This window comes from Pleurodeles waltl, chromosome 11 (genome assembly GCF_031143425.1).
Source record: "Pleurodeles waltl isolate 20211129_DDA chromosome 11, aPleWal1.hap1.20221129, whole genome shotgun sequence".
Classification (NCBI taxonomy): domain Eukaryota; kingdom Metazoa; phylum Chordata; class Amphibia; order Caudata; family Salamandridae; genus Pleurodeles; species Pleurodeles waltl.
In genome coordinates, this window is record NC_090450.1 from 698457510 (window position 1) to 698477839 (window position 20330).

Here is a 20330-nt window from a genome sequence, read left to right on the forward strand (position 1 = left end):
TGCAATTACCTCTTCCGCCACATTAGAGTTTCCTCCTCTATTTTTAAATTCCACAAGAAGCCAAAGACATGGCTTTTCAATTAACCAACCCGCCACAGGCAGCGCAAGGTGCATGCACACACCTGCCTAGCACCAGGATACCCTCGGTGGTGATAGTGCACTTTACAAATATACAGAGCTGCAGAAGCCAGAAACAAAAGGCTAAGGGCACCGCTAGCTAGTAAGTCCTTATCATCCTGGTTACATGCAAAAATGGTAAAGTAGATGCAGATAGACCAAGCAGGTTTATTAATTAGGCAGTAAAGTAAGAACCAATTTGTGCAGAGCTCCTGAAGTTATCACAAACTATACGTCTAACATTCTACACTTCAGACATACACAGTATAATCTACACTCCATTAAACTGAAATAACTCACTCTTTTGAGGTGGGCTACAGAAAATGCAATGTCCCTTCTAAAAAGAAACACCAGTCCAGTACTGCAATAGTTTAGCTTATCACCCTAATCTATCACTTTGAACCACAATTCCGCCCCTAGCCTTATATTGGGCCCACCTGCTTTCATTTTTTAAGCCCTCTCTTGTCACTGCTTTTTTTCTAATTGTTTTTCAACCCATCTGCTAGCAATGCATGCAACTCAAACTAAATGAATAAAACTAGTCACACATTGTTTTGTGGTCCAATTAAATAGTTTATTGCAATTTTCAATTTTGACTGTATATTTATAAAGGACCAGTAAATGTCGTCAGGATATAGGCAATGTGATGCAGTTTATTTCTGGTAGACAGCTTTGCTTTTTGAAATACGTTGTTTCTGGATCTCGCAAATGTTCAATGAAAGTCTGCGTTCCTGAATATTAATTAGGATCCCGAGACAGAAGTGGAAAACACACACACACACACGCTTACTTAAAAAAATAATAGTAATTTCAACATTTCTTCAAGGATATATTTATGTGCACCTTTAACGATTGAAGAGCAGTGCAGCAAATTGTAAATCACTTAAGCGGCAAAGTGAAACATCACTTTACATATCTATGTAGGAAGTATTTAACTTACACATGAAAACTAATTTTATTTCTGTTTTCCTGGGCAGGCACCAACGAACAATCTCAATGTGAGACAGTGTGCAAGTAAGAAGACACCTCGTGTATGGTGCTTCCTCGCGAGGTCTGCAACCGGGACCTAGAGTATGCTCAACAACTGAGTCCAGTGAGTCATTTCCACATACAGACTTCTATAGGGGCATGACCCCCGAAGAGGATATTCTGCAGGTCCCGGGGATCTAGTCCATGAGTGTAGAAAATGATTGTTTGCTGGAGTTTCCACCTCTACCCGATCTTCATGACTGCTCTGTTCGCTTTGGTTTCTGCTGACCTCTTTTTATGTACTTGAAGCTGCGTAGGGGATTCTGCTTGGTATAGGGCTGAAAGAGAAACCAGCATACAAATATTAACGTAGGTTTCATGGTCGCATGCCACGCCTATCTGCAGGACTCGGTCTGTTCCAGAACTCAGCTGAAAAGCATGCTAACTGGCCCATCTCTACTATAAAGGGCTATGGGATTTTAATATAATTATACAAACACAAGGCAGTCACATTCAAGAGTAGTGAGGCCACATGCTTGTTTTTTTATATTTATGTTTTTTTTATTCAGGTCCCTATAAAAGAACTCCTGTACATCAGCAATGATGGGATTCTTTTCCAACACTTAAAACATAAAAAGCCACTGGCAGTGCCTGCCATGTCACTGTAGGCAAAAGGAACAAAATAAGAGATTCTAAACAAATTCCCCTTTCAGCCCCCAAACTAAACAGTGCTTCAGACTAACAGAAAGAAGCTGATTGATATACGATATTCTAGCTACAGCCATTTCAAGAAATCAGTTTTCGATGCGGGTGGTGGCCTTTATGAAAGTGATAAGTGTGGATTCACTCTCCCAGCTTGGCGAAAAAAGGCAAATATATATATCCCAGTCCTCCTATCCCAATACATCTAATGCTAGTGAGCTAGTCACTAAGAAGCATGCTAGTTTTGAAATTATTTCTACCCTACTACAACACGTCTGCAAAATCATCTGGGTTTGAGGGTTCGTGTTTCCACTGGGTCAACCACAAATATACACATCACTTTTTTCTGACCTCATTTTTAGAATTCTTTGTAACAGTGGTATGGGAATGCAAACATAAGACACCAGGCTTTGTGCTGTTGCTTAGCTTGGCATTATGTGCACTTTGACAGCTATTGATCACCATTTACAAGCTAAGTATGACAACCTGCCATGTGTGTATCATTTTTCCAAAACTACTGGAAGGGGCTTCCAACAATAACCTGAGACAAAACCTTCATGCTTGAGCCGGGGTCTTTCTAGGAGAAAGTGAGCTCATGAAGTGTTCGAGCAGTTTGGGAGTTCCCACTGAGGTCTTTGAAGATTGCTTCGTTCAGGATACAAACTGGAAGCTGCTATCCTGGGACTTCTAAAGTGGTCTATTAACGGAGAGAAGGAATTCAGGCCTCATTTTATTGTTGGAGAAAACAAGAAAAGGGCAAGAATTTCTTACAAGGTCTCATATACAAGAGAATCAGGAGGTTGGGTTTGGATTCCGGGATCCAATTCGTCACCTTTTTGGCATGACAAGCATGTAACACCACCTAGATTTCATAAGAGTTAACCATAAAAAAAACAAGACCTATTGCTGCCTTTTAAGTCTTAGGTAGTGGAATGGCTGCAGATCTTTCCCAGTCTCACCAAACCAGAGACCAACCTTGAATGGCTTCTTGAAGTGACTGTTGGTGGCCCCTTGCTTCCTCCGCCTTTTCTTCTGGATCATTGGGCAGGCAATGCCACGCAGCGTTGGTGGAACTAGCAGAATAAAGAGAAAACAGTCAACAGAGTTCACCTTCATGGCAACAAGGGGAAACACAGTGTTTTGGCTCATTGTGTGCCATTATGCACATCTGGTACCATTCTCTGGTAGTGGGACAGGAGACCATTCAACAGAGGTAATCTGGGTGAGTACCTTTTGGCAGATTAGCGCTTGTTCATACCACTGTCCCTCTCAGCAAATCTGCTGTGAACCCACATGTTAACTAGGGTAGGTGAACATCCCGTTAGTTTTATGCTGAATAGAAAGAGGATGGTTTGGAAGTAAACAAAAGTGTAAGAAGAAAGTGCCAGTCAGCGCCAAGGTATTTTCCCCTTTCTTCTACACCAAGCTGTACCCCATTGTTAACCTGCTTTACTGAATACAAACTCGAGGTAGTTCAAGCAGTTGTTCCTCAAAAGACAATTTGGCCAAACGGAGCTTTGTCTTGCTAATTAAGTTTTCCTGGGTGTAATGTTTAGAGAATGCTTACGAAGACTTCCTTGTGCCTGCCTCAATGAAGCCCCCGGCAAGAGGAAGCTTCTGGAAAGCCAGAATTCATCAAGATATAATTTTCATAACTACTGTACTGTTGGAAATAACAACATGCTTGGCTATAAGTACCACAGATTATTTCCCTGCTGGTGTCCATAAGGAATTTAAAAACAGATTCCTGAGTTCTTTCAAGGTACAATTTAAGGATTTGTTGGGTATTAGCAATGTGAAGAACCAGACGTAAAATAGGTTGTGTGATGAAGGTTTAAATTAGTGAGAACCTCTAGCGCTAGTGGTGGAGGCAGAAGTAGTGGTCTACCACCGGAGCCAATCGTTGGGTCATAACCTTAGGGAAGCTTCAACATGGAACATCAAAGAGACTCAAAGGCCAGATGAGATCCTCTGTGCATCAAATTTCACAATTCCTAGTTTCCACGACGGCAATCCTAGGTATATAACTGAAATGGCCACACCTACTGCAAATTAAAAATTGCTGTCAATTGAAAGCTTAACCTCAATGTGTGGTCCATGGAGGTTGTTGTCTGTGTGTATCCTATTTCAGTTGAACAAATGTGTTTGAGGACTTGTGTCTATGATCCCAGAAAAGGAAGGAACTTCACTCAGAAGATCCCCAATTACAGATCCCCTCATTACAATTATAAAAAAAATATAACTATGCAGAGGGGTGACAACACACAGCACTCAAGCTGCCCAACAGATGGCATACTGATGCATGCATTACATTCCCAGTCCCCATTGCTTGCATCCCAAACTACTTAAATTTGCTAAACTGCAAGCACTTCTGGGGAATACTGACTTGCAAGGGTTATTTAGTGGGGAATCTAAACATCAGAGAATACCATATTCCTTTTGTGTAGAATACCTACTTAAGTAGTCTGGGACGTTCTTCAGATGAGGTTTCACCAGAGCAGGGTGGAGAGGCTGGTCGTGACGCAGCAGCTGAAAATCTCGAGGGTTATCTTCAAAGTAAGTCTACAAACAGGAAAAAGGTAAAAACAGCGAGATAAAATGATAACTACAATCTGAAATCCGATCTGGTATATCCGCATAATCTAAGGCCTCTTTTAGAAGGAACCTTATACTTGTGGGAGTGTCCTGGATTCTTCAAAAGGAACTTTATTACTAACAAGGCTCGAAAATATCCCAGACCCCCACCAACAATATGATGAATGGGGAAAAAGCAGTTGCTGATGCATGAGAGGGAAATACTGCATTAGTGTGTTCTTTAATTTTTAATTGTTGACCTGTCTAAAGCAGAAATTCACTTCAAAATTCAGACAGCAAGAGGGCAAGCAACAAGGATATAGTATTGGGCAAGTTAGGCATTTTGAGCATTGCCAGGTAGTGTTGGAGGGAAAGATTAATACGAGGAAATGCAAAGGGGTTATAGGATGCTCTTGGATCCCAGCAGTCATACTTCCTTTTGCCAGACACCACTCTCGCAATGAGCATCTTCTGTGTGGTGAACCTCCGAATTTTTGGCTTTAAGTTTCAAGGCTGTAGAACTCTGTGCACTTTGCCCCTACTAACCAGTGGTAAAGTGCCTGTGCTCCCCCTTTCATCATCATAAAAATGCTATACACCTGATTGGCATGTTTAATTTACCTATAAGTTCCTTGTTTATGATGCACTGTGCGCCCAGGGCCTTGAAGTTGACTGCCACTAAGACTGATATTGATAATATTTATTAAGCACACAAATGCCTGAATGAGTCTTGTAGTTGACATGTATCAGATATAAAGGAAGCAAAAAAAACCAGAACTTGAGCAATTTCTAAAACAACCGAGACTCTGCTGATTCTTGATTATTCCACAACTTACAACTGGAGTAAACAAAACTCCTACCACCCAAGATGCTTTATTGCATTTTGGAATAGAAACTCTTTTAAATACAGCTGAATGCAGGGTTCTCCTTGGAATTTAACAAGTGAACGTTTTCCTCAGATATTCTAGGCCTATCCCGTGAAGGGATTTATGTGCTATACAGACAGCCTTAAAGGCAACTTGTTTCTTGACTAGGAGCCATTGAAGCATCACTAAGGCCTGAGAGACTGACTGATATATAGGTATTGTTTTGAGGAGCGAACTACTGAATTCTTCAAAAGCTGAAGTTTATTTAAAAAATGCTGCTGAATGCCTTGCTAAAGGGCATTACAATAGTCCAACCTGGACAATACCAATTCAGTTACTACTGAGTTCGACAGATCATAAGGAATGAAAGTAAGAATTCTTCTCAAAGTTCTTAGGATAAAGAAAGAGCCAGAGGTGAGTTTGTTAATCTTATCTCTAAAATAGAGATAATCACCAAAGATCACCCCCCAGTTTCTTAACTTTCGAAACCGCGATGGTGAGAGGACCAAGAGACTGGGACCACCAGGACAGATTCCAGAATGATTGCTCTTTTCCCAAAAAGAAGGACCTCCATTTTCTCGGAGTTTAGCTTCAAACGGTTACATTTCAACCATGTGACAACCTCACACATGCAGCTACTGAAGAGGTGGGAGACTTGCTCCACACTGCTAGAAATAGACACAATAACCAGAGTGTCATCAGTGTATGAAATTGTCGAAAAACCGAAGGACTGAATCAATTTGGCCACATAAAAATGAAAAAGTGTGAGGCTCACTGACAACCCGTGTGGAACACCGCAGGGTAGTGAGAAGGGCTTTGACCAAAATTTTCCGAGGTAGATCGACTGTTCTCTATCCATAAGAAAAGCTCAAAGGAGTTCAGAGCACATCTGTGCAACCCTATATTGGCTAGGCGGTCTAAAAGGACAGAATGACTCTGTGTTGAAGGCTGTGGACAAATCTAAACGGATTACCACAGCCTTACCCTGTTGTCCATAAAGGATCTTTTCTCCTCTGTGGCTACAAACAGCGCTGTTTTGGTACTATGATTTGTTATAAAGCTGTGTTGAGCTTCATAACGAATTTCATTTTTATTTAAATATTCAGAGAGTAATATTAAGGTTTTTTCAACAATGTTCGCAGACATTGGCAAGCGAGCGATTCAGCAATAATTTTTATAATAACGGAAGTATGAAAAAAAAAATCCTGATCTAATACTATTCACTAGAGAAGTGAGGAGAGCTGCTGCAGTCTCTGCTACTGCATGTATGATTATTGGGAGGCAATGGTCTGATGGTGCTCCATATCTAGTCTGGGTAATAAGCTTGAGCACTCCTTAATAAAAAGAGGAAACCCACCAAGCGCCTGTTTGCTTGCTGCAAATGATTCTTTTCCCACAACATCAGTGTTAATATGGTAACTCAAGTCAAAGTCACCATATACTGCTTCCACCTTATCTTTAAAAAAAAGTTAGCTAGACTGACAAAGCAGCTGACTGAGGGCCATTGTACTAGTTGAACTAAAGCTGGAAAGCACGTTAATAGTTTTAAAAGGTTTGTTTGATGAGTTTTTGCTTGATACATTTTATGAGTAAAATACTGAGTTTTCTCAGAGATTTTTTACTTTTTATAATCCTGAATAAGCTGTTTATATTCAGTTCTTTTAGTTAACTTATAGCTTCTAGTCCACATCTTCTTGTCTGTGGCATTACTGTCTTAAAGCCCTTAGCTCTTGGGAGCACAAAGGCACTGTTGGCTTAGATCTATGGCTTTTATTGAACTTAGGTGGTGTGAGCTTTGATACTGCTGAACTGATCCAATGTGCAAACGTAATCTACTCTGTGGAAAGACTGAAATATAGGAGGAGTGGCAGATAGGATATTTGTAAGTTTACATATTCATTTTATGACATGCCTGTTTTTATAACTGGCACTGTTTTGCTTGATGGAGAATTCGAGGCAACAGTCTAAGCCGAAACACCTGCAGTACTTTTTGCGCCATCCGCTACAGTGGCAGTGCAAACATGGCTTCAGGCCTAACAGTAGAGCCAGCCTGTGGAGGTGTAAAAAACTGCAATAAGACTCGTCAAAATAAACCCTTTTGACAGGTCCAAACCTTCTTTCAATTATTAATAATTCAACCCTGTGTAGGCCTTGTCGCCCCCCAAGGCAGGGTGCATGGTGTTTAAAAGTAGGACAAGTAGAAACCTAATGTTAACATGTCCTTACAGTGTCCAGCACCCAAAAGCTATTTTTTCATTGTGGAAGTCCTAGCTATTTTATGAAGAAAACCTGAGTACAGATTAAGAATCCTAATATTGTATCTCAGGAATAGACTAGGTAGAAAAAAAACTAAATAACTATTTTAATAGGTATTAATAACCCAATTCAATGCTGAAGTCAGATTTATAACTAGCAAGAAAAAGTACTTTTTAGAAAGTTACCTTTTCCCTGCCTGAAGTTCCTGGAGGCTAGACTTGCATTTACCATCCCATTTCTACCAGACAATAATTAGCATTTGAAGAGATGTGAAAAAAAGATGTGAAATGCAAGGAGCAAACAATAGGCTGACCTGAATGGGGATAAATGACTCCTCTGAACCTCCAAGAATATGTAAGATCGGGACTGTGAGCATCCTTTTTGACATTACAGTGTCAAATATTGCTTGAGTGTCAAAGCCTGCCTGACAGGTCTGTTGTTTTTTCTACATACAACACTGGGAGTGCACTTGAAAGGAAGATAAACAGGATGCCAAAACAGTTCTTGGGAATCCACTTTCTGGTAGGTGGAAACCCTGGTTTGTTCTACCAGTCTTTTGTCTCTGGGTTTATTGAGGAACTGTGGGTGGACCCACTTCAGAACACTCCTTGAACTGTGGATGAACAGAAGTGAACTATTCCGGTTGTCTGTGATCTAAGAGGAGACTTGAAGGACTGGACCTGCTCCCTCCTATACCAAGTAGGATCAAATAACTGACCTCCTGTAAAAGCTACAGAGACCCAACAATCTAAAATAGGCCTTTTCATGCAACTGCGCACTGAACAGCGGCACCCAACTGTACCCTAGTACTGGTTTCTGCCATACACCCTGTGAGTCTTTAAGTGCCTCCCTTGTGGTCCTGTGGGGCTTTAGAAGTGTACTCCTGTGGTGGATTAGGAATTAAATGGTCTAAAGTCAGTTCACTGGAGGTCTCGTGTCTTTATTGAAGGAAGGCAGTCCTCCCAGGTTTCTGAAGTCACAGTTGCAGGACGAGTCGACTTTGGGGTGCAGATTTCAATGAAGGATGCAGACAAACCGGCAGGATTGGTACCAGGTCAGCTGTTTCTTTTCTCCTCTGCTGTTGTGGCTCTTTGGTGACCTTGGTCTTCTTAGGTCACCAGGATCTGCCTCTCTGGTGGCAAGGGATCCCCTAAATACTGAATTTAGGGCTGTTAGGGATGGGTAGGGTAGTAGCCAATGGGCTACAGACCGTTGGGGTCACTATGCCCCCTATATGACCACTTATTGTGGCAAGCTGACATAACTTTGTCCCAGAAGTCCAAGGTATGCCATCACAAAGATGGCTACTTCTGAAAAATCATATCCACCATGTAGTAACCCACCTTAGGGGTGTTACTAGCCTGGGAGCCTACCTGCCTAGCTCATTTTCCCAACTGTCCAGGTGCCAGATGGGCTCTGGCTCAGGGGGTAATGTCTTCCTCTTCTGTGAGGGGAACCAGATTTGTGTTTCAAAGGCAGCAGCCCTTTTAGACTTGCCACCTTAATAAGGCTAATCAGTAGGTCATCTGCAGGAGGGGGTGTTACACCCTCTTCCCAGACAGGCTGTTGTTCTGGGCCTCCTGAAAGCAGAAGGCTCTCACCCTAGGGGTCCAGAACAGTGTCTAGGCTGGCAGAAACTGGTCAGCAAGCACACTAGAGGCTGGTAGGGTTTCAGGAGGTACCTCTAAGGTGCCCCCTGAGTGCAGTTTTTAATAAATCCCTCAGTGTGGGTCCACCAATACGAAATGTTTGATACCAAACATCGCTATCCTCAGTGAAGCCATCATGTATCTGGGAAACTCATATTGACCAGTGACCTGCACATGCATTTATAACGGCTTCCATGGTCACTTGCTATGTCTGAGAATTGACAAAGACATAGTAGGAGCATATTTGCTCATGCAGATATACCCTCCCATGTTATATAATTCATCCTGCCTTTGGCTGTAACGCCTGCTGTAGGGGTGAGTTACATATATTGCATGGCGGTTATGGGAAATTACACACAGTCTGTGTGCCATGGTTGTGTTTTCAATTTTGTCTGCACCAAAACACGCAGCCTACAATGGCAGCCTGTCATTAGCTTGTTGAGGGGTCCCTTAGGGTGGCACAATTCATGCTGCAGCCCTTAGGGACCCTCCGTGGTACCCCAGGACTTAGATACCAGCGGTACCACTTACCAAGGACTTCTAGAGGGTGCCAAATGTTTTGCCAATCAGGGCAACAACCGGTTAGCAGGAACTCGGTGCACTTTCAGTCAAAGTCACGCCAAAAAGAGGCACTGTCCTAACACCAACCCTGAAGAATCTGAGACCCAGCAGAGTCAACACAACCGGAACAACCAGGCAAACGTCCTATTACTTAAAGAAACAAAATCACGAAAACCACCAAAACCTAAGTTTGACTGTGAATTCTGTATATTTGGCATGCTTGTTTGTGTTAGTGCCATGCTGAAAACCCAAACACACACAATGGACTGCTTGAGCTACAGGGATGATCTTAACATAGGCCTTTTCCAAGGACCTTTAACACTAACCTGTTTTAATTTTAGGAATGTGCTACTGTAGTGTGCATTTAGAGGGAGCATGATCACTAATCAAGTTAAATAAAAATAAATTATAAAAAACAGGAAGAGTTTACTTTCCTTTAACATGGCTGAAGTTTGACACACTTCGGTCACATACGATGTATACCTCACTAATAGCTGGAACTGTAACAACATCTTCCTGGAATGAAAGGTTTTGGGCATCGACGACAGGTGTAGTCTGATTAACTCATGATGATGGTGAACTATGCCACACACCTTAGATGGCAGATTTGTTTTTTCTTGGCATTGTGAATTAACTGAAGTAGTGAATGGAGTAAATGCTCCCTCTTCACAAGGGAGGTGAAAAATATAATCTTAATGTATAAAAATCTCTAGCTGCAAAAATATTCTTACAGTTAACAAAATGTGTCTTTTTGCACAGTGAACCTGTTCTAGATTCTCATGCTGTGCATCAACTGCAGAGCAGTATTCATCTATAAAGATTAGTGAGAACTGCGAGTGCTATCAATAGGATTTTTGAAAATAGTCTGCCCCTGTAGCTTTTTTCTTGCATGAATATTAGCTGTTCTGTTTAGTTTGTATGAATGGAAGGATATGCTATCACCCACCATATGTCCCAAGTGGGATTTTGCCAAGAATATACTGTCAGACTGGTTCTGCCACTGTCATACGAATATTAATTACCAATAAAGGGGCAGTGCAAAGATAGTGACCGCGTAGGACGTGTCTTACACACCCCCATCTGTCCTCTACCTAAAGAACAGACAAGGGGAGCAAGAAGAGCCCTGGAGCCACTTGGAGGACCAGCTCGATGTCCTGGAAGGCAAGTGACACCCACAGACGGTCGGAGCAGAAGTCTCTTGATGGCACAGAGGACAGGTGCAATTCTCTCTCTCTCCCCCATTACCCCCACCACCGAGCTGAGCTATGCTTTAATAAGATGTCAGCCAAGCTTAGAACAGGGAGAGGGGTGACTGAGCCCTGCTGCCGGCCTCGAATCCAACCTGCGCCGTGGTGACAGCATTGACGCTGGCTCTGGCCTGCCTTACAATGCCAGTTCTGAGGGTCCTGTGCGGCCGTAGAAAGTGACTCCTCCCCAAACAACGTACTGAGGCCTGCAGTGAGTCCACAGAGAACCTGTACTTGAGAATGAGTGTTGCGGTGTGTCTATAGCATCTGGTATATCTGACTGGGAGCTCCAGGTGGCGGTGTTCACCCGACATTGTAGTAAAGGATGCCCCTGAAGGGCCCAAAACTGCTCCACAGGGCACACCCACCAAATCAAAGCTACGGACATAGCCCGGTGCCGAGAGGAGCCCAGACCTGAGATGTGCAGATCCTGAATACACTGCCTTCTTCTCAGTGTTCCCATGGAGACTTCCTCTGTAGGAGAAGGGAAGTTTTGAGGATGACATAGTGGGGTGTTGACACCTTACTAAAACGACAGCCAGAGCTCCGCACATTGCCCCCTACGAGGGTCACAAGTGGCTGAATTTACAGGTCAATTCGCTGGGGGGGGGGGGGCTACTGGAGGAGGTATGAGTGGCCATCCCTAATGCCGGCACAACGGCTTGTCTACAGAGATACGGACACCATCACAGGGACACGCAGGCCCTGGCACAACCAACAACTGGTGAAACAGAAAAGTGTTGGCTCAGGCCACCAATTACAGTCCTCCCGCTGGCATACTGAAGGCCCGAGGCAGTTAATGACTTACCAGTGGTCTTGCATCCCCGTGCTTTGGAGTCAACCAGATGCACACAGAAAAAAAAATGCTCTACCCTCGCATAAGGAGTCTGGCATAGGATGCCACTAGACAAGGCAAGCACTGCCTGTCTTCTCACAGAATCAGTGTGCTTGTTCAAGGCAACAATTCTGATTCTTGCAGAGATAAACAGAGCATGACTCCCTCAAACGCAAGAAGGACCACAACCTCAGGGATATGCTGATCCGCTCGGTCAACATCTTGCCTAAGAAGGACCCCTCTCACAACCAAGCTAGGGTACGGATGCTGACACAGAGGTGGGGGCTTCAATAACCAGCTCCTTGATCCTTTATGGAATCCCTTTTGCCATGCTACGATCAGACCTTCAGATGGTAAAACAGGACTGGAAGCAAGTATTGAGGGATGAGAGGCAGGACTTCAATGCACAGGTGAGAGTGGTTGCACTGGAAGAATCCAAAAGAGCTAAAGGTTAAATAGTAGAAATTCTCCCGCAGGAGGAAGTGTATTTGCAAGCAAGCTAGCTCTCCAGGCCCGTACTGATTACCTATAGAATCGTTTAGGCAAGAGCAATATTAGAATCAGGGGATGCCCACAGGCGCGGAGGGGTTGGTTACTGGGCAGTACATGAGCCCTGTTTCTGCAGATTCTGGGGACAGAGAAGCCTCCAGACATTCACATCAACAGGATGCACAGGGTGGTTGGCCCATCTGCCAACAACTCAAAACCCTCAGAAATTCTGGCACATGTCCACAAAATAAAACAGCAGGATCTCATGTGGGCTTGAGACACTAACCCCTTAACATTCCAAGTTTACACACTATCACGGTCTGAAGACCTCTATCTAATAAAACTTCAGAAGCAGAGAGAATGCAAACCAGTCACCAACTACCTTAGATGCAAAGACACTACCTAAAGTTGGGACCACTCATGTAATATTCAAGTAGCAGGGATCAATTCAGCAGGTTCGTCCAATCGCTGCGGCACAGAGAGTAATAAGATTCACAGATGAGGAGACGCAGGCTGCACCCCAGCGCATGGAGTGACTTGCTTCATGTTGGTGCAGTTGCTGCATACTTGGCCTCTGATCAGAGTTCAGACTGGCTCGACCATTTCGGAGCTGGTTTTGATTGGCAGAGTGACCAGTCAGGGCTGCTCTCTTTCCCCATTGCTATTTTAAATGACAATGGAGCCCCTGGCGGCAGAGCTCTGACAACTGGGAGGCGCATGGTTTATCCAACCGATTGACAGACTGCATAGTGTGTCCCTTTATGCAGACGATCTTCTCCTGTATTTCAGAGACTTTCCAATGCTCCCAATGAAGTTGCTGTCACTCTGCAGCATTTTGCCACCCTGTCTAATCTGCACACGTACTGGGCAAAGTCATGCTTATTCCCTTTCACAGTGGACTCAATGAGACCCTAGCCTCGTATTCTCTGGTGTGCTTATTCCATGGCAGACCAGGACATTCTGATACCTGGGTGTTCAGGCATATCACTCTGTGGAGGATTTGCACAATGTGAATATTAAGCGTGCGGTCACACCTATCCGAGCTCAGACGACCTTATGGCAGACGCCATCTGAGAAGGGAGCAATAGCCCTTTTGAAGATGGTGGTCCTCCCTGCGGCTCTTATATTACTTCTCCAACTTACCACTGTACATTCCAGCCAGATTCTTCTGGGAATTGGAAACCAGGTTTAGAGAAGTCATTTGGACTAAATACCGCTGTAGAGTGGCACAGGCAAAATTGTATTCGTCACTTGATCAGGGCAGCCTCGCAGTGGCGAACCTGGAGCAATATTATTTGGCCTCCCAACTGCAATGGGTGGCTAAGTGGCTATCCGGCTTACAAATGTCGGACACAGCTACTGTCCTGCCGCCATGGACGCTGTCCAGGGTGTATCACCTGTTTCACCCAATTACACAGGTGGGGGTGCCAGACCCCCTGTTAGATGTGGCACATCGCATCTACTGTAAGAGCCTAGGTCTCATGCAGGGGACAGTTCCTTACGCACCTGCGCTAGCCCTACTGAGCATACACAGACGTGCCCTGTGAACGTCTGTTGCAGACCTTGAGCTCTAACACTCAGCTGGACTACACACCCTGGGAGGTCTGTATAGAGATGGCACACTAATCCTCCATCGAGCTGGTGGAGGACTCAGGCTTGTCAGGTCAGGTCAGTTTCTTCTGTACAATTCCTTACTTCCATCTTTGACCCAACAATAGGGGGACCTCTCCACCGAGCCATCAACAAACTTAGCGGTACAGTATCTGCAGGTAATGAGACTGGCGAAGTGTTTGTGCGATGGCTCGCCAGCTCGTTACATCTGCATACTGCCCCCACGCAGGCTGCCCTGCAAGCCAGGTGGGAGGGTGACCTTGCTCAACCGTACACAGATAAAGAATGGGTAGTAGTTCTGGAGGGCCCTACTAACATATTGTGCAACACGAGATTCCACTTGATTCAGTTCTACATATTACACAGGGCATATCTCACCCTTGACAAAATTAACCAGTACTTCCTTCGCACTGACGCAGCCTGTCCTCGATGTGCGTTGGTGGCAGCGGACCTGCTCCACATGTTGTCCTGCCCGTTTCTGCACTCCTATTGGCGGGGTGTTTTGGCTCAACTCTCTGCCTGCACGGCACGCCCACTACTGTACACATGGGAGGTGTGTATATTGGGAATGTTTCCTAGAGCTAAAAAACAAAAGGCGACCTCTAGGGTCCTAGACTTAGGCCTACTGATGGCCAAACGCCTTATCACCTGGCGGTGGAAGTCCCTGGAGCCCCCCTCACTCGAAGCGTGGTTGAGGTCTCTTGTGGTGTGGGCAGAAAGGGTGGCAATACGAAGGGAGGATAATCTGGGACTGCGAAAATACCCGCTGGCTTCTGGTTGGGACATAATGCTATCTGATCTCAAAGCGCTGACACATAGGTCTGAAGGAGACACTCTAGATCTGTGACTCACACTGGGGCTGTGTGGATGTGTGCTTCATACTCTACTCGTGGCACTACCGCCTAGTCTCCTACTCTGATATGGGCTAGATGAGTCATGTCTGGTCTGGGGCTTGCGCAGCAGGGAGCCTGGCAAGATGGGGCTGAGGGGAATGTAGGAGGAGAGAAATGGCTTGGGAGTTGCAGAAGTGGGCTCCAGTTATGGTTACAGTTGTTACTGTTGTTTATAGGGTTTTACACACTATGACTATGCTGAATCTTTTCTCCTTTGTCCTAATAAGATTATTCATATATTAAGGGACCACTTTGACTTGATTAACATTCGGCATCAAGGTACACTTTGAAGGTCAGAGATGCATAACAGTCTTGGGTGTCAGCATGTTGCTCTGTTTGAATTGTAACCCAACTCTTTTGTTAGCCGAGGTATGAAGCCCTGCAGTAACACGTTTTAATTGCATTAAATGTATTCAGGGCTGCATCCCTGACCTCTACCCTCATTGGAATAACTGTGTACTGATTGTAAACATCTTACATTTATGAAAATTTGAAATAAAAAGATTCAAGCATAAACAAATGTGACTCTTCACAATGCCACACATGGCAGAGAGACTCTGGTTCCACAGGCAAGCTACCACCAGACCCAGACACAATGGTGCATAACAGACAGACAGTGCTGAACTAGCGGTCTGAAGAAACTAGTAAAAACAAATATTTTGCAGTTGATGCCGTGAAGGAAGCATAATGTGAGTAGGCCCTGCTGGTCGAGGGAAGTCCGTAAGCACTAGCTAGCTACAAAAGATGCATGGCCTCACCCCGGTCTGAGTTTCACCCGATTAATAGGTCATATTGTCAGGTCAAACAGGACTACTCAAAGTGGCCGCAATTTAACTCTCCAGGCCTAGGAGGATGGCTGCGGTGCAAATGAACGCCTTGCCTAAAATCCTGTTTGACTTCAAGACACTGCCTTTAATTTCTGCCCCCAGTACTCTCAAGGCAAGGAAAATGTAGATCAATCCATTTGCATGAGGAAACCGGGGAGAGCAGAGGCCACCTTTGCACTACAAGCGGACCTGCAGGCACATGGTGGAGGGAGGCATGGGCGCCCCAAACACAGTCCTATATAATCAAGCAGCTCAATTACGCTATACGGTAGAGCGGAATCCGAGAAGCACTGGGGCTTCATGAACCGGATGGTAGCGGGTGTCCACCTCTGGAAAGTCACATGGCTACATAGGAAACATAGACCCTAGGGACAGTATTCCTCCCCTTTATCAAGAGTTAGCCTGGCAGTGTGGGATAATGAAAATGTCACTTACCCAGTGTACATCTGTTCGTGGCATTAGTCGCTGCAGATTCACATGCTATGCATAGTCCGCCGTCTGGTGTTGGGTCAGAGTGTTACAAGTTGTTTTTCTTCGAAGAAGTCTTTGAGTCACGAGACCGAGGGACTCCTCCTCCTTTGTTTCCATTGCGCATGGGCGTCGACTCCATCTTAGATTGTTTTCCCCGCAGAGGGTGAGGTAGGAGTTGTGTATGTTAGTAATAGTGCCCATGCAATGGAATGAATAAGTATGTACAAAATAAAGTTTAAGTAATATATTTACAAATGTACAAATGTTGAAGATTACTTCCAAACGGCTACAGGCTCCCGGGGAGGCGATGGGCGCATGTGAATCTGCAGCGACTAATGCCACGAACAGATGTACACTGGGTAAGTGACATTTTCAGTTCGGTGGCATGTGTAGCTGCAGATACACATGCTGTGCATGGACTAGTAAGCAGTTATCTCCCCAAAAGCGGTGGCTCAGCCTGTAGGAGTGGAAGTAGTTTGAAATAAAGTTCTTAGTACGGCTTGACCTACTGTGGCTTGTTGTGCGGATAGCACGTCTACACAGTAGTGCTTAGTAAATGTGTGAGGCGTAGACCATGTGGCTGCCTTACATATTTCGTTCATTGGAATATTTCCTAGGAAGGCCATGGTAGCGCCTTTCTTTCTGGTTGAGTGTGCCTTTGGTGTAATGGGCAGCTCTCTCTTTGCTTTAAGGTAGCAGGTTTGGATACACTTAACTATCCATCTGGCTATACCCTGTTTTGATATTGGGTTTCCTGTATGAGGTTTTTGAAATGCAATAAAAAGTTGTTTTGTTTTCCTAATTAGTTTTGTTCTGTCAATGTAGTACATTAGTGCTCTTCTGATGTCTAATGTATGTAGTGCCCTTTCAGCTACTGAGTCTGGCTGTGGAAAGAACACTGGTAGTTCTACTGTTTGATTTAAGTGGAACGGTGAAATAACTTTTGGTAAAAATGTAGGATTAGTTCTTAGAACTACCTTATTTTTGTGTATTGGAATAAAAGGTTCCTGTATAGTAAACGCTTGAATTTCGCTTACTCTTCTTAGAGATGTAATGGCAACGAGAAATGCAACCTTCCACGTTAAGAATTGCATTTCGCAAGAATGCATGGGTTCGAAAGGTGGACCCATGAGTCTTGTTAAGACGATGTTAAGGTTCCAAGAAGGAACAGGTGGCATTCTTGGTGGTATAATTCTTTTTAGGCCTTCCATAAACGCTTTAATGACAGGTATCCTAAATAGTGAAGTTGAATGGGTAATCTGCAGGTATGCAGAAATTGCCGCGAGGTGTATCTTTATGGAAGAGAAGGCCAGATTTGATTTCTGCAAATGTAGTAAGTATCCTACTACATCCTTTGGAGATGCATGTAATGGTTGAACTTGATTACTATGGCAGTAGCAAACAAACCTTTTCCATTTACTTGCATAGCATTGTCTAGTGGATGGCCTTCTAGCCTGTTTTATGACCTCCATACATTCTTGGGTGAGGTTTAAATGTCCGAATTCTAGGATTTCAGGAGCCAGATTGCTAGATTCAGCGATGCTGGGTTTGGATGCCTGATCTGTTGTTTGTGTTGTGTTAGCAGATCTGGCCTGTTGGGTAGCTTGACATGGGGTACTACTGACATGTCTAGTAGTGTTGTGTACCAGGGTTGTCTTGCCCATGTTGGTACTATTAGTATGAGTTTGAGTTTGTTTTGACTCAATTTGTTTACTAGATATGGAAGGAGAGGGAGAGGGGGAAAAGCGTATGCAAATATCCCTGACCAATTCATCCATAGAGCATTGCCTTGAGACTGCCTGTGTGGGTACCTGGTTGCGAAGTTTTGGCATTTTGCGTTCTCCTTTGTTGCAAATAGGTCTATTTGAGGTGTTCCCCAAATGTGGAAGTAAGTGTTTAGAATTTGGGGGTGAATCTCCCATTCGTGGACCTGTTGGTGATCTCGAGAGAGGTTGTCTGCTAGTTGATTCTGGATCCCTGGAATAAACTGTGCTATTAGGCGAATGTGGTTGTGAATTGCCCATTGCCATATCTTTTGTGCCAGGAGGCACAGCTGTGTCGAGTGTGTTCCCCCCTGTTTGTTTAGATAATACATTGTTGTCATGTTGTCTGTTTTGACAAGAATGTATTTGTGGGTTATGATGGGTTGAAATGCTTTCAACGCTAGGAATACTGCTAACAATTCGAGGTGATTTATATGCAGCTTCGTTTGATGTACGTCCCATTGTCCTTGGATGCTGTGTTGATTGAGGTGTGCTCCCCACCCTGTCATGGAAGCATCTGTTGTTATCACGTATTGTGGCACTGGGTCTTGGAAAGGCCGCCCTTTGTTTACATTTATACTGTTCCACCATAGAAGCGAGATGTATGTTTGGCGGTTTATCAACACCAGATCTAGAAGGTGACCCTGTGCCTGTGACCATTGCGATGCTAGGCACTGTTGTAAGGGCCTCATGTGCAGTCTTGCGTTTGGGACAATGGCTATGCATGAAGACATCATGCCTAGGAGTTTTAATACCATCTTTGCATGTATTTTTTGTGTCGGATACATGGCTTGTATAACCTTGTAAAAAGTTTGAACCCTTTGTGGACTTGGAGTGGCTATCCCTTTTGTTGTGTTGATTGTCGCTCCTAAGTATTGCTGTGTTTTGCACGGCAGAATGTGTGATTTTGCATAGTTGATGGAGAAACCGAGTTTGTAGAGGGTTTGTATGACATACTCTGTGTGGTGTGAACACTTTGTTAGGGAGTTGGTCTTGATTAGCCAATCGTCTAGGTAGGGGAACACGTGTATTTGCTGCCTTCTGATATGTGCAGCTACTACTGCTAGGCATTTTGTAAATACTCTTGGTGCGGTCGTTATACCGAACGGCAACACTTTGAATTGGTAATGTATTCCCTTGAATACGAACCTTAGGTATTTCCTGTGCGAGGGATGTATCGGTATATGGAAATACGCGTCCTTTAGATCTAAGGTTGTCATATAGTCTTGTTGTTTTAGCAGTGGTAATACGTCTTGTAGCGTGACCATGTGAAAGTGTTCCGATTTGATGTAGATGTTTAGTGTTCTGAGATCTAAGATTGGTCTCAGTGTTTTGTCTTTTTTTGGTATTAGAAAGTACAGTGAGTAAACTCCTGTGTTCCTTTGTGTACGTGGTACAAGTTCTATTGCGTCCTTTTGCAGTAATGCCTGAACTTCTAATTCGAGAAGGTCTAAATGCTGTTTTGACATGTTTTGTGTTTTTGGTGGGACATTTGGAGGGATTTGGATAAATTCTATGCAATAACCATGTTGGATAATTGCTAAGACCCAAGTGTCTGTTGTTATCTCCTCCCAAGCTTTGTAAAATTGGCTTAGTCTTCCCCCCACTGGTGTTGTGTGAAGGGGTTGAGTGACATGTGAGTCACTGTTTGGTTGTAGGTGTTTTGGGACCTTGAAATTTTCCCCGGTTTCTAGGGAATTGTCCCCCTCTGTACTGGCCCCGAAAGCCTCCCCTTTGATACTGTCCCTGGTAGGTAGACGGTGTTGATTGTGAGGTGCTGGCTTGTGTGGCTTGACCCCGAAACCCCCCTCTGAAGGGTGCTCTGCGAAATGTGCCAAAAGTGCCTCTGCCCTGCGGGGAATAGAGTGCGCCCATGGCCTTGGCCGTGTCAGTGTCCTTTTTCAATTTCTCAATTGCCGTGTCCACATCGGGTCCAAACAATTGTTGTTCGTTGAACGGCATATTGAGCACTGCCTGTTGTATCTCGGGTTTAAACCCGGATGTGCGCAACCATGCGTGCCTTCTTATGGTTACCGCAGTATTTATTGTTCTTGCAGCTGTATCCGCTGCATCCATAGAGGAGCGTATTTAATTATTAGAGATATTTTGTCCCTCCTCAACTACTTGTTTTGCCCGTTTCTGTAATTCTTTGGGTAGATGCTCGATGAGATGCTGCATCTCATCCCAATGGGCTCTGTCATATCGCGCTAGGAGCGCCTGAGAGTTCGCGATGCGCCACTGGTTTGCAGCTTGTACAGCAACCCTTTTCCCAGCTGCGTCGAACTTGCGGCTCTCTTTGTCCGGAGGTGGGGCGTCGCCTGATGTGTGCGAGTTGGCTCTCTTGCGAGCTGCCCCTACTACAACTGAATCTGGTGGCAGTTGTGATGTGATAAAAGCAGGGTCCGTGGGCGGTGCTTTATATTTTTTCTCCACCCGTGGAGTTATCGCTCTGCTTTTGACAGGTTCTTTAAAGATCTGTTTTGCGTGCCTTAGCATTCAC

The 20330-nt window shown here is 44.4% G+C and overlaps 1 protein-coding gene across 1 annotated transcript in view; it reads right to left on the reverse strand.

Annotated features, from left to right (window-relative positions):
- Positions 1–672: 672 nt before the first annotated feature.
- The window catches only part of DDX56 (DEAD-box helicase 56), a 125008-nt gene continuing 105350 nt past the window's right edge, over positions 673–20330 (reverse strand). The window contains exons 12-14 of the mRNA XM_069214263.1: positions 4245–4350; positions 2764–2861; positions 673–1424 (exon numbers count right to left, since the gene is read on the reverse strand). Coding sequence (XP_069070364.1) covers positions 1341–1424; positions 2764–2861; positions 4245–4350 — 288 coding nt within the window. The 3' untranslated portion in view covers positions 673–1340. The remainder of the gene's footprint in view (positions 1425–2763; positions 2862–4244; positions 4351–20330) is intronic.